Source organism: Aspergillus chevalieri, chromosome 7, assembly GCF_016861735.1.
Source record: "Aspergillus chevalieri M1 DNA, chromosome 7, nearly complete sequence".
Lineage (NCBI taxonomy): Eukaryota > Fungi > Ascomycota > Eurotiomycetes > Eurotiales > Aspergillaceae > Aspergillus > Aspergillus chevalieri.
In genome coordinates this window covers 1,871,454-1,885,061 of record NC_057368.1, presented here as the reverse complement: position 1 = coordinate 1,885,061, position 13,608 = coordinate 1,871,454, and the positions used below count along the sequence as shown (strand labels likewise).

The 13,608-nt window shown below is 50.9% G+C and overlaps 7 protein-coding genes across 7 annotated transcripts; 5 read left to right on the top strand and 2 right to left on the bottom strand.

Moving 5' to 3' along the window:
- Positions 1 to 88: 88 nt before the first annotated feature.
- Positions 89 to 1,683, top strand: ACHE_70638A (UPF0183 domain protein; the record flags this gene model as incomplete). Its single annotated transcript, XM_043282993.1, has 2 exons — positions 89 to 152; positions 218 to 1,683. 2 exons carry the CDS (start codon positions 89 to 91, stop codon positions 1,681 to 1,683), a joined length of 1,530 nt encoding a protein of 509 aa, XP_043140317.1.
- A 309-nt stretch (positions 1,684 to 1,992) lies between these two features.
- ISM1 (isoleucine--tRNA ligase ISM1) lies at positions 1,993 to 5,016 on the top strand (the record flags this gene model as incomplete). The annotated part of the gene is made up of 1 exon (XM_043282992.1): positions 1,993 to 5,016. One exon carries the CDS (start codon positions 1,993 to 1,995, stop codon positions 5,014 to 5,016), a length of 3,024 nt encoding a protein of 1,007 aa, XP_043140316.1.
- Positions 5,017 to 5,494: 478 nt separating this feature from the next.
- ACHE_70636A (opsin family protein) lies at positions 5,495 to 6,616 on the top strand (the record flags this gene model as incomplete). Its single annotated transcript, XM_043282991.1, has 5 exons — positions 5,495 to 5,631; positions 5,677 to 5,743; positions 5,793 to 6,280; positions 6,334 to 6,468; positions 6,535 to 6,616. 5 exons carry the CDS (start codon positions 5,495 to 5,497, stop codon positions 6,614 to 6,616), a joined length of 909 nt encoding a protein of 302 aa, XP_043140315.1.
- Positions 6,617 to 7,019: 403 nt separating this feature from the next.
- Positions 7,020 to 8,794, bottom strand: ACHE_70635S (uncharacterized protein; the record flags this gene model as incomplete). Its single annotated transcript, XM_043282990.1, has 4 exons — positions 7,020 to 7,022; positions 7,082 to 7,685; positions 7,794 to 8,625; positions 8,692 to 8,794. The coding sequence occupies 4 exons, from the start codon at positions 8,792 to 8,794 to the stop codon at positions 7,020 to 7,022; spliced, it is 1,542 nt and encodes a 513-aa protein (XP_043140314.1).
- A 919-nt stretch (positions 8,795 to 9,713) lies between these two features.
- RPS2 (40S ribosomal protein uS5) lies at positions 9,714 to 10,772 on the bottom strand (the record flags this gene model as incomplete). The annotated part of the gene is made up of 3 exons (XM_043282989.1): positions 9,714 to 9,971; positions 10,071 to 10,328; positions 10,515 to 10,772. The coding sequence occupies 3 exons, from the start codon at positions 10,770 to 10,772 to the stop codon at positions 9,714 to 9,716; spliced, it is 774 nt and encodes a 257-aa protein (XP_043140313.1).
- A 469-nt stretch (positions 10,773 to 11,241) lies between these two features.
- SYM1 (Mpv17/PMP22 family protein) lies at positions 11,242 to 11,981 on the top strand (the record flags this gene model as incomplete). Its single annotated transcript, XM_043282988.1, has 5 exons — positions 11,242 to 11,252; positions 11,313 to 11,367; positions 11,422 to 11,527; positions 11,578 to 11,883; positions 11,938 to 11,981. The coding sequence occupies 5 exons, from the start codon at positions 11,242 to 11,244 to the stop codon at positions 11,979 to 11,981; spliced, it is 522 nt and encodes a 173-aa protein (XP_043140312.1).
- A 732-nt stretch (positions 11,982 to 12,713) lies between these two features.
- TIF45 (eukaryotic translation initiation factor 4E) lies at positions 12,714 to 13,580 on the top strand (the record flags this gene model as incomplete). The annotated part of the gene is made up of 3 exons (XM_043282987.1): positions 12,714 to 12,893; positions 12,968 to 13,039; positions 13,113 to 13,580. The coding sequence occupies 3 exons, from the start codon at positions 12,714 to 12,716 to the stop codon at positions 13,578 to 13,580; spliced, it is 720 nt and encodes a 239-aa protein (XP_043140311.1).
- Between the last annotated feature and the right edge of the window lie 28 nt (positions 13,581 to 13,608).

Genomic DNA, 13,608 nt, shown 5'->3' with positions numbered 1-13,608 from the left:
ATATATTGACCGATCCTTTACAGCTCTTGCTGCTGCATGGACTTGTTCTGCTCCAGCTGGCCCTGATAACGGCCCGGACATTATCGATATGACCTCCTCCAGAGCTTCGGCGCAGGCCCAGATCTACCCTGGAAAGGGCCTGGGATTCATAAGCAAGCCTCTCTCCGATACTATATACGCGTCTGGGAAAGTAGACTGACAGCTTAGGATCAAATAGCCTTGGGAGCTTCCCTTCACAATGTTCTCAGTCGTGTTAAAGCCCATCCCCAAACATACCCCGCAATCGATCTGGCATACTCGTCTTCAGATCCCCTGCGAAAGCCAGTTGTCTTACAGCTTCCGTCGAATGGTCTTCGCTTACGATTCGATGGCCCTGACCAGAGACTGCGTCTGATTGAGGTACTCGACTTCACCAAGATATCGATGGTTTACAAGAATCAAGATGTGGTCAAGGGCACAAAGGAGCAATCGCCATCCCAACAGGGTCCTAGCTTTCGTCATGTCTACAATCGTCTCTTCGGTCCCTCGTATCCGGGAGAATACATACCTCCAGCCTCTCACACTCCTTATGGCACTTATGTGCTTTCGTATCCTGGGGTCGCGTTCTCCTTCCCGCTTCAGAACTCGGCGTATTCGGACCAATGTGACTTTGTAGCATTGCTCTCATCCTCAGCAGCACTGCCCGCCACATCGATGGCGATCTACCAGGGCTCATCGTGGCCGGAATCCAGGTCCAAATTGTTCACACAGCCGCCTCAGTATCCTCGTTCTCCAGCACTGGTCGGGAAGAACAGGGAAGCGGTTCCGGATGAGATCGAGGAGTTTAATGTATTGGGAGCTGGGAAGATTGAAATCATCCGAAGATCAACTCCTACCACATACATCTCACTCTCTGAGACCACTCCCCAAGATTTGATCGCAGAATTTGGGCCGCCAGATGCTATCTATCGTAAGAATGATCGAAGGATCTCAATCCACCGTGCTGCAGGCAGCGGCGGTCGTGCAGATGCTTTGCATATGAGTTCATCCCCAGCCAGAGGGATTGATGTTACTGATACCGACCAGTCTTCGAACAACAGCGTGACTGATGATTCTGACGAGGAAATTTCCCATGGGGAAACCTTGGACCCTTCCTCAATGCCCACAGAATGTTTCTACAATTATTTCCACCATGGATTTGATGCTTTTATCAGCTACCCTACCACGCCTGGCCCTGCATTTCCGGGGTCCGATCTATCTGATCCAGCACCTCCCACTCCATCGTCTCAACTGGTTGTCACAAAGATTATCCTACATGGAAACGTCCCGGGCTCGTATCCATTCAACCGCCATCGGCGCAGTCGCTGGACTATCTACTTTGATGCACATGGTGATTCTGTGACTTCAGAGACACCTTACGACGAGATCTCATCACGGCTCAGGGACGTCTGGAAGGGATCGTACGCGAGCGCTACAGAGGAGCGGGCGCTTCAACGTCCAATGGTGTTGAATCGCGGCTGGGGCGACAGCCCAGAAAGCAGCGTTGAGTTTCTCGGCGGCTGGGAAGAAAGTACCGGCCGGGGACCGAGAGCCGGCGGCGATAGCCAGGATGGTGGTCTAGGGAATACCGAGTTGTTTGGATTTCCTGGGCTTCTATTTGAAGTCATGAAGAACGGCGCAGTGAGCTGCGTCACGATTTATTGATCATCCTTTGGAGTAATGTTTCCGTGGCAGGCGTTTAGAGATTTTATCGGCCAGCACTACCATTTTCTACTATAAGGTACTACCAATGTAATAATGTTCTTATACAATTCAAGCATCAAAATCGCTCCTGGTGTAATAATACATGTAATAGCATTACACCATTTCTTGGCCATTTCTTGTCCAAGAATGGTAATATTACGTATCGTTACCCACATAGTGAAGATTGCCCGCTCTTCTCCGCCAAAGAGCCGGAGACCATTTCCAAACAGCAGCGCCGTTCTGAACAGGACATGCTTCTTCAGAGGTAGTATGCCGGAACTGCCGCGGACGCTCACACGGTCCTGGTCGTCGACACTCAAGCTCCCCAAGTCGACGTTCCCGGCGCGCGTGTCCCCGGCCGATCAAGCAAAATACCTACGACGATGCACCGATGAGCTATACGCCTGGCAACGCCATGAACGACCCGCTGACCGACCCTTCGTCCTTCACGATGGACCCCCGTATGCGAATGGCGAACTTCATATCGGTCATGCGCTGAATAAAATCCTCAAGGACATTATCTGTCGAGTGCACCTGGGGCGGGGGAAGAGAGTGCGCTATGTTCCTGGGTGGGACTGTCATGGGCTACCTATCGAGCTTAAGGCACTACAGGGCGAGAAAGATGCTGGGATGGTGGCCAATGGGCCAGTCAGTGCGGCGGTGGTTCGCAACAAGGCGCGGAAATTGGCCGGGAAGACGGTTAAAGAGCAGATGAAGGGATTCCGCGGGTTCGGTGTCATGGCTGACTGGGAGAGTCATTGGAAAACTATGGATAAGGAGTTTGAGAAGAGGCAATTGGGCGTTTTCCGTGAAATGGTTGACAAAGGCTTGATTTATCGAAGGTTCAAACCGGTCTATTGGTCTCCGTCTACTGGTACGGCGCTGGCAGAAGCTGAATTGGAGTACAAGGATGACCATGTGTCTACGGCTGCTCTGGTTAAGTTTCCGCTCGTTTCGCTCCCGCCTCACTTGGCGCAGAATCCTTTGCTTTGCGACAAGGAGGTCAGTGCTGTTATTTGGACAACCACACCTTGGACATTGCCAGCCAATGCTGTGATTGCGGTTCACGAATCTCTGGAGTATACGATCGTCGAGTCTGACACACGCGGGTATCTTCTCATTGCACAATCTCGGTTAGAATACCTTCAGAATATTCTGAAGGAAGACTTGTCCGTCATCGTCCCGTCTATCCTTGGTTCGGAACTGGCAGATCGGACTACGTACCGGCCACTTTTTAAGGGACGAGATGCTCAGGCTCAGCCCATGATTGCAGCGGACTTTGTGACTGCGGATTCTGGATCTGGACTCGTTCACTGCGCTCCTGGACATGGTATGGATGATTACGAAGCTTGTGCGTCTCATGGAATTGCCGCGTTTGCCCCGGTCAATGATCACGGAGAATTCACCAACGAGGCCATGCCTATCGATCATAGTAGATTGAGTGGCAAAAATGTCCTTGGAGAGGGGAATGCCGCTGTTCTGGAATATGTTGAATCGCAGGGCCAACTCATAGCGCAGCATCGATACGAGCACAAGTACCCGTACGACTGGCGCTCTAAACTCCCGATCATCATCAGAGCTACCGAGCAATGGTTCGCCGATGTTGGAGACATTCGCGACAGTGCTGTCAAGGCTTTGCAAGACGTCCACTTCTTCCCTCAGCCTGGAAAGCAACGGCTGGAGAACTTCGTCAAGAACCGTAGCGAATGGTGTATCTCTCGTCAACGTGCATGGGGTGTCCCAATTCCTGCACTCTACCACCGCGACACGGGCGAAGCTGTGCTTAGCAAGGACAGTGTATCGCACATCATGTCTGTGATTGATGAGCGCGGTGTCGATGCCTGGTGGACAGACGATGCGAATGATGTGGCATGGATTCCTGCAACCCTGCGGGATGCTTCTGGCTCTGGTTACCGACGTGGAACGGACACCATGGATGTCTGGTTTGACAGCGGTACCAGTTGGACTGAAATCGACGGACTCGCACAGGATAAGGGTCATCTTGCGGATGTTTACCTCGAAGGAACCGACCAGCACCGTGGCTGGTTCCAGTCAGGATTGCTCACCTACATCGCACACCAGCTTGCTTCGGGACAGACGAGTGTTCCCACTGCGCCATTCAAAAACCTGATTACCCATGGTTTCACCCTTGACGAAGACGGTCGCAAGATGAGCAAGTCGATTGGCAACGTGGTGGAACCGCAAGCCATCATGAACGGAACCCTCCTGCCACCGCTCAAGCAAAAGAAGGGCAAGAAGAAGCAATCAGAGAACGCGGTCTCAGTCTACGATGCTCTTGGTCCTGACGCGCTTCGCATGTGGGTTGCTAGCAGTGACTACACGAGGGATGTGGTTGTTGGGAAACAGGTCCTCCAGACGGTCAACACCAGTCTGCATAAGTACCGTGTCACCTTCAAGCTTCTTCTCGGAGCCCTTGCGGATTTCCGCATGGACCGTATTCTCCCGTACGATCAGCTGCAGAAGGTTGACCAGATCGCGCTCATGCACTTATCTGATATGGTGGTCGCTAGCCAAAAAGCCTGTGATAATTTCGAGTTCTACAGGGCCGTTAATGCTATCAACCGATGGGCCAACCTCGAATTCTCTGCGTTCTACATGGAATCTGTCAAGGACCGTCTTTACACGTATGGAGAGGATAGCGCCAGCAGACGCGCCGCGCAGACGACGCTGTTCCACATCTACAACTACCTGCAGGAGGTACTTGCTCCGATTACGCCGATGCTCGTCGAAGAGACCTGGGAACATGCTCCTGAGGCTGTTAGGTCGCAATGCGATCACCCCATGAAGCGCATCATTTCCGCTCCCGCACCCGAATGGCAGAGCCCTGCTCTCGAGACTGACTACCAAGACATTATGGCCGTTCATTCAGTGATCAAGACGGTACAGGAAACTGCACGAGGCAAGAAAGAGCTAGGTTCATCTCTACAATCTTTCGTCCACATCGTCCTCGCGGGTGAAAACGTCACCGACTCGGTTCTCCAGCGATACCTGTCCGAGCTCCCTGACCTGTTCGTGGTTTCCTCCGTGACTTTGAGTGCACAGAGTGAGCCTGTTCTTTCCAGCATCCAAAATGCTGAATGGCATTACATGGAGCAGTTTGAGCTGCCTAGTGGCCAGAAGGGGACCGTGTATGTGTACACGCCGCAGCAAGCGAAGTGTCCTCGATGCTGGCGCTATGCTGTGCCGGAATCGCCAACAGCGGAACAGGAAGAGGAAAAATTATGCGATCGGTGCGACGAGGTTGTTCGTGAATTTGATGCCAACGCTGCATGAGTATGAGTTTGGATTTTAGATTTATGTGACTATGTACCATAGCGTTCTTATTCATTTGTATCATATTATTCTTTTCTCCTATTCTAGACCGGAATCAAAAGTTACAGATTGGATACAATTAAATCAGAATCCGCATCCATAATCCTAATGCGGCTGTCTGTAGCGGAGGCAACAACTCCTCCATGTAGCATCAAATGACGAACTCGACAACACATTGTGCACCTCAATACCTGCATTTTCTCTACTCCCACATAATACACTGCCTTCTATTGGGAGATATGAATCTTTACCATGGATAATGCTAGATACCGATTCCGCGTGAGATCCATGACGACAACGTCGAAGTCAGGATGACGATTTCCGCTGTAATCCTGTACTTCTCTAAATACGATGTACTCCTTTAATTGCACTCAATCTCTTCTCTTACAGATTCAGAATCACTGTTCTAATCAGTATCATCGAGCTGTATACAACGACCATGATTGAATCATTCGCCAGCAGCACGCTTCCCCCCCTTCCGACATCGAGTCCGTCGGTAGGGCCTGTTCCTACGGTTATCCCGGGTCCTAGTGCTGTGTTGCAGGAGATCCATGCGACGGGGAAGAGGACATTATGGTGAGTTAACTCAAGCACCAGATGAATGAAATGCTAATTGAATAGGGTCGTCACCGTGCTCATGGCGCTTTCGTCCCTCGTCTTCTACGTGCTAGCTTCTAGGGCATCATTGGTACGTTCCCAAATATCAACCCAATCCACACAATCACTAACCGAACCAGTCCAAACGCATCCTCCACACCCTCGTCGCCATAACCACTACCGTCTCCTTCATCACCTACATGGCACTTGCAACTGGCGCCGGCCTAACCTGGAACCACTCCATTTTCTCCCACACCCACAAACACGTCCCCGACACAACCGAGCATCACTACCGCCAGATTCTCTGGCTGCGCTACGTAAACTGGTTCATCACCAACCCGCTCATGCTCATCAACCTCGCCCTCTTATCCGGCCTCCCCGGCGCACACCTACTCGTCGCCATCGTAGCGGATCTCGTCATGCTTTCTTCGGGACTGCTGGGCACGTTTACGGATAATGCGAGAGTCAAGTGGGTGTGGTTTGTGGTTAGTTGTGTGGGTTACTTGGTGACGGTTTATCAGGTTGGGATTCATGGGTCAAGGGCGGCGAGTAGCAAGGATTCGCAGAGGAGGAGGTTCTATGGGACGGTTGCGGGGGCTACGTTGTTGGTTAAAGTTTTGTATCCGATGTATGCACTCTCCCCCCTCGGGTTATTGCGAATCGTGTTGTTGACGATGACAGTGTCCTCGCCGCTGGTGGCATCGCGCTCAAGTTGAACGTCGATGCTGAGACTGTTCTCTTTGCTATCCTGGATATCTTCTCTCAGGGTATTTTGGGCTACTGGCTTTTGATTGCATATGAAAGTGCAGCTGGAACGTGAGTTGCCATTCCCTGTTGTCTGCACCTAGAGTGTATTAAGAGTTCTTATGCTAATATATGCAGGACCCTCTACCTCGACGGCTTCTGGTCCCGTGGAATTGGTAACGAAGGCACCATCCGTATTACGGATGAGGACGGAGCGTAGCTCTCTGCGCTTCTGTGGAGAGTTGGGCTCCTTGATTGGGAACCAGGACTATAGTCAACCTCGAACTGGTACATTCATTCTGGTGATGGATACTTAACGACATGATAGGTGATAATGATTCTTGATAATGGAAGGGGTAGATTGAAATTGTATAGGCATGGAAAGTTGTTTTTTCGGATATCAGTAGGATACGTGCGCTTGATGTTATCTACTGGTTCAATTACCTTGATTTTTTGAGCTTTGGTTGATATTATGCTTCTCTAGGATGCATACTGAGAACTTCGATAAATGGAAAAGAACATAAACATAGACTCATGTCTCGTAAATCATGAATGGGAGATATCTCCTCGAAATGAATTAGGGCATACAGAATCGAGCAAGCCGATTGAACGGCGCGGTTGAGTTACTGCTCCACACGTTAGTGTCCATTCAATCATCAGCTGAGTGTTTCGGGAGTATACTGACGAACACATTGCGGTAGTACGCATACGAAGCACCCTCTCCATTGTCATGTGCATATGCGGGCATGTTCTTGATTTCGACAACCGTAGTAGTCCTAATGCCCTCTTGCTCAGGACTGTCGAGCTTCAACTCACCCGTTTTTCGCTCAAAGTCACGGCCCTCAACCCCCTGGACACCATTTCCATCTCCAGAGCCAATATCATGGCTCTCCCGGCCGGAATACGGCGCCTCACTAACCTTCTTCCCACCTCTTAGCTCCACGATTTTCAGCTCTTTGCGCACATCAACCCTCCTCACAGTAACAGTCTTCTCCTGAATCTCCGTAGGAAATTTCACCTCAACCTTCCTCATCGGCCGACACAGATAAAAACCCGCGTCAACACAGTTATCTCGAAAATTGATACAACGCAGCATCTTTGGATCGAACCAGAGCAGTATCGGATCCGCGTCGACAACGAAGCCGTTCAGCGTCAAGGTTTTAATGGAGAGACGGTTCAGCGTGCGGCCGGTGGCCATGGCGCGGACCTTGGCCTTTTCGATGCTGGTTTTGTCGAGGTATTCGCCGATGCCGATGGTGCGTTGGAGATTGCCGGTGCCCATGTGGCCGCTGTCATTGTGTTGTGATTAGGACTAGCCTTGGTAACGGTGATATGTGATATGTGATATGTGGTGTAAGGCGTAAGGTGAGGGGGTGAGGTGTATGTGTGTTACTTACTAGTAAACCGGTTCACCGTAAGTATCCTGCTTCAAAGTCCATCCACCCTTGATAAAAGGCCAGTCACCGGGGAAATTCCGCCGGATGCGTGGTCCAATCGCCATGCCCAGTTCCAGCTCCTCGAGTTCCGTGTTCAACCACGCAGCTTGCCAGATGTACTTCTGGTACGACTGCAACATACCCGTGATTTTGAGCACACGCAGTCCGCGGAACTGGCACAGCGGGGCCATCTCCTCGATGTGTAGGACCTCCCGATCACCCTCTTGATCCTGCTTGACGGGCCAGAATAGGTCGATGCCTATCTCCTGCATGTCTCTGGGGAGGACGTTCCAGGAGGCACCGCCGCGGAAGAACATTAGTGGTTTCTCTGGGGTACCTGGGTCCTTCGGGCCGCGGAGTGGGATTGAGTAGATGGAGTCAGTATCAGCGTCGTCGTCTCTTTTCTTTTTGCTGTTGCACGCCATGGTGAGTGCGAAACGTAGCCGCGAGTTCGTCCGACGACTCTCTGATAGAACGCTGGGAGGACGCGTGGGTGAGTGTGAAGAGCGTGAACGAGAGCTAGAGCGAGAACGTCGACCAAGGAGGTGACTAGGGCTGAGGTTGAGGGAGCTCAAGCTGAAAGCGTCGTTCATGCTAAAACGGCGGCGACGACGGCCTGGTTGGTGCTGTTGTTCCTGTACGTACTCTTCTTCCTCCTGTTGCTGGTGGTGGTGGTGGTGGTGGTGGTGATGTTGCTTGGTAAGTGTCTGGCCCGCGCTGCCGGGAGGACGGGGAGCAGGTCCCTGCTCTGGGCCTAGGTTGAAGGGAAACTTGTGGAGGATTTGTTCGTGTTCTCATGCGTATCATCTTGAGTCAGTAGACTATATACACGAGAAGAGAGTGTGTTGGTGGATCTCACCAGCCTCGATTTCATCGTTGGTGACCCGGTTAAAGGCTTCTGCATCTTTCCAAAAGTCCTCGCCTAGGAGAGTCGACTTCCAGTGGTCAGGATGGTCCTCCATTTTGACTTCTTCCATATGTTTGTCGTTCACTGGGTGGAATCTGGATGGGGTCTCTTTTTTTATGAAAAGGGGTTATGGGTTGTGAAGTGGAGTGAAGGTGAATCGAGTAAAGCAGAGGATGGGAGTCGGCATAGTAAAGGTATTCACCATCCTTGACTACTTGGCTCCAATTTCAGATTATTGAAATGGTCAATTTGAAAGGATCTTTTTCTTTCATCTTCTCTCCTTCGCGACGAGTACTGAGGACAAACAATAGAACAACAAAGCTGTATATTCAGTCCCTTGTCCTCCCAAGACCTACAAAGAGCATAGACACCACAACAAGATCACGAGACCTTGACGACACAAACTGCTCACTGTTGCGAGAAAGCTCAACGGCATTACAGTATCGCTCAGGAGTTGCTATTCCATTAGAATCATTGTCAACTACACACAGTACATAGTACGGCTGTGGTAAATATATAGTGGTGGTACTTCAAACGGGTTTGAGCCAGGCTATATATATATACGGGGTAATTTGGTTAGGGCTTGGTGGATATATATCTTTGACGTGACTTTTATGCTTTCTCTCTACCTTTAATAAACTAGCTACTGGCTGTGTCTATTATGGCTAGACTACCACCCTGATGCAGACCCGGTCCAGAGTCATGAATGGGCTACGCCAGAAGAATATGACAGGTCATAATCATTAATTGACTGGTGAATGGCAGCTTCATTGACTCCACGCTATTTTTGTAGTCCATTCCCATAAGGCGTAGCAGAGCGTCATACTTTTATTTTTAGAGTAACGATAAAACTCCCATTAAAGCATCACCGATCCTCCAGTCAGAATACAAAAGTAAAAAGGAATCCGTAGAAAAAAGGTAGTTGTTCAAAACAAGTCATGCAAATTTAATTTAATCCCATCACTACAGAGCACCTAGTACTTCTTGGGCTGACGGAGAACGTCAGCAAACTCCTCCAGAGGGCTCCGGGTGAGCTTGGTCTCGGTCCACAAGTTGGGGGTGAGGAAGCCGTAAACGTTGACGACGGCCTGGAAGGTGGCCTTGAGGGTGTTCTCGAGGGTCTTAGTCGAACCGGTGGACTGGGTGTAGGCGTCGTGGACACCGGCAAGCTGAAGCAGACGCTTGACGGCGGGGGAGGCGACAAGGCCGGTACCACGGGGAGCGGGGATAAGCTATGAGCCAATTAGTACGATGAGATAATTTCCATAGCGCTTTCGCTTTCGCAATTTCAATCGCAATCGCAATCGCAAATCGAGGGTTTCAAGACGTACTCTGACGGAGACGGATCCACACTTTCCACTCTGCTTGACGGGCAGAGAGTGAGGCTCACCAAGGTTGGTACCCCAGTAACCTCTCCGGACGGGGAGAACAGCGAGCTTGGCGATGGTGATGGCGGCACGGATGGCGGTAGCGACTTCCTTGGAGGTCTTGATACCGAGACCGATGTGGCCCTCCGAGTCACCAATGAGGACGACGGCCTTGAAGCGGGTACGCTGACCGGCACGGGTCTGCTTCTGGACGGGCTTGATCTGTATTGTGAATCGATTCGTTAGTGAACTGTTCGTCCCGGTCCCATCACTTCAATTCCCGAGTTCAATCTCCCAATTTCGCTTTATCGATATCGAATTCCTCCAATTGTCGAAAATGCGCAAATTTTTCCCATAACAATCGTAGACCGTTCCTCCCAAATCGACAAGTAAAAAATCGTTCCGTACCTTCATAACCTCATCCTTGAGCTTGGGCAGGAAGAAGTCCACAATCTGGAACTCCTTGACGGGCAAAGAGTGCAGGTAGATCTGCTCCATGCTGGTGATCTTGCCGGCCTTCACGAGACGACCGAGCTTGGTGACGGGCTGCCATTCCTTCTCTTCCTTAGCGCCGCCGCGACGGCCACGGCCACGGCCACGGCCACGACCACGGTCACCACCGCGCGAGCCAAATCCTCCACGTCCACGGGGAGCGGCGTCAGCCATTTTGTATGTACTTGGCGATTGAGAGAGGAAAACGACGGGGGGAGGACGGGAGGTGTCGTTAGTTGTCGACGTCGAGGTTGCTTTTCTCTCGCTATCCACAACTGTTTGGGGCGGGCACCCAAGGGAAATTTCGCTGGCGGGTGCGCTAAGCGAGGCCCACGAGCCCTACCGCTGGCAACCCTATACCCTAGACTAGTATCCCAATCGGGAAATTCCGCACGGGCCATATAATATGATCTGATATGCTTCCCTTTCAGGTAATCTTACCGCCAAGCGCTGGCGGGACGGTTCCTGGATTGGGACAGGAAGCTCCAGGCTTATCGGTGAAGTCACTTATCCCCCGGACTTGTTTTTCAGCTCCGTCAGACGTCTTTTGCTCATTCCACAATTTATCCCTGAAATCTTTATTTCTCTCGAGTATCCAGTCGAATTGAGAATATTCTCTCCCTTGTCCTACATATACGGCGAAATGTTGCGGTGGTAAGTTGTCCCGCTAAGAATTGAGTATCAATGAAGCTAAGCTCTAATCAATCCCGACAGGTACCAGTCCAAGTTGGCCAAGCAGCCTATTTTCACTGCGAGTGTTACCAGTGCTGTACGGATACACCTGCACCTCCAGTCTCGTTGACCATTCTTTGACACTATCCAGATACTCTTCGGTAGCGGTGACGTCCTAGCTCAGCAATTGGTAGACCGTAGGGGTGTCGAGAAACATGACATCGCAAGAACCGGGCGCATGGCTCTTTATGGTGGAGGTAGGTCACTTGAGTATATGCTCATATGGTTCCCTTGCTCACGGTAATAGCAATCTTCGGTCCGGCCGCCACGACATGGTTCGGTTTCCTCCAACGTCATGTCGTCCTGAAGAACAGCAAGGCTACTATTGTCGCTCGAGTGGCAGCTGATCAATGTCTCTTTACTCCGACACACCTTACTTGTTTCTTGTCGTCTATGGCCATCATGGAGGGCAGTGACCCGATAGAGAAATTGCGCACCACCTTCTGGCCCAGTTATAAGGCCAATCTCACTATCTGGCCGCTGGTGCAGGGTGTTAACTTCACATTCGTGCCATTGGAATACCGTGTACTCGCGGTTAACTTGGTTAGCTTGGGTGAGTGCACCTGATAACCTTCTGAGTTGATGAATACTGACTGTCTTGTACTAGGTTGGAACTGTTTGTTGAGTATGATCAACAGTGGTGACGCATGATTTCTCTTTTCTCTTTTTTGGTTTCTTTTTTCAATTTTGCGTTATCTTGACTTTCAGCCAAGAACATCTGCTATTCTTGTGATAGAATAGAGGGGCATGTTGATCGGTTTATCTTTCGGGGTTATATAGATCTGCTAGATTGGCGGCTAGATCGCGTCGACTCTTTCTACAAAATCCAGCTACTATTCTACTAGATGAGATTATCATATCCCAGCTCGTGTCTACTGGACATATTATATTGAAGTAAAAGTTCTAGATTAGGGCTATAGTCAGATCCGCCACAGCCTATGAGAGGACTGGAACGCCCGATAGTTCCCAAAAGGGTAAAGCGGCGCCCTGGACCAAAGCTTTGCGGGCATCTCCAACGAGAGCGAGTCAAACCGCCTTCCAGATCCAACTTCTCTCTTTTTTTTACCTCTTCCTTGTGTCGCAGAAAGTCACCACTTCCCTGATTCCAATCCTATTATTCTGCCTGGAGCAGACGCTCTTGCGTGAATTTTTTTACGCGTTGACTGCTTCGTGAAAATTTCGCTTTGTTTGCCGTGAGCGTCTCTTTGCTGAGTTGCTCTTTCTCTCTTCCGACCTCAACGCAAAATTTCCCTCCGCCGCCTAACTCCCACCGCACCCCTCCGACAACCTTCATCTACCGCTCTCTCTAAGCGCATTCTCACTACGACTCTCTAATTCTTACTCCTTGTTTCGCGTCCACCTAAGAATTTACCACCGATCATAATGGCTGCTGTCGAACACGCTCCCGCGCCGGTCAACGACGAGAACACCGCCCCCGGTGTGGCCACCGATGAGAAGGCGAACGGCGATGTTACCGTCTTCCATGACCCCGAGAACTTCACCGTCAAGCACCCTTTGATGCACGAATGGACTCTTTGGTTCACCAAGCCTCCCAGTGGCAAGGTACGGATTGGTGGTTCCTGCGGGCGGTTTTGATAATAACCCGGACAGTTGGCTGACTGGTGTGCGATGAACAGGGCGATAACTGGAACGATCTGCTGAAGGAAGTGGTCACATTCAACTCCGTCGAGGAGTTCTGGGGAATCTACGTATGTCTCTCCCTGTCATGATTTGCCTAATTGCTTCCCTGTTGGACCACCGCTGACCAAGTTCTCTAATTAGAACAACATCACACCTACCTCCGAATTGGGCCTCAAGGCAGACTACCACCTTTTCAAGAAGGGCATCCGGCCAGAGTGGGAAGATCCCCAGAACAAGCACGGTGGCAAGTGGTCGTACTCGTTCAAGGACAAGCGCTCCGTACCTATCGACGACTTGTGGCTGCACGCTCAGCTGGCTGCGATTGGCGAGACTCTCGAGAATGATGATGACAACGAGGTCATGGGTGTTGTTGTGAACGTCCGCAAGGGCTTCTACCGTGTTGGTTTGTGGACAAGGACTGTTGGCAAGAGTGTTCCGGGAGACAAGACCACTCGTACCCCTGCCCAAGGCAAGGATATCTTGGAGTCCATCGGTCGTCGTTTCAAGGATGTCCTCCGTCTCAAGGAAGCCGATGTTGTGGAATTTTCCGGACACACGGATAGCGCCCACAGCGGTAGTACCAGGGCCAAGGCCAAGTACACCGTCTAAAACGATGAGGCTACGTGTGCTTTGTTTT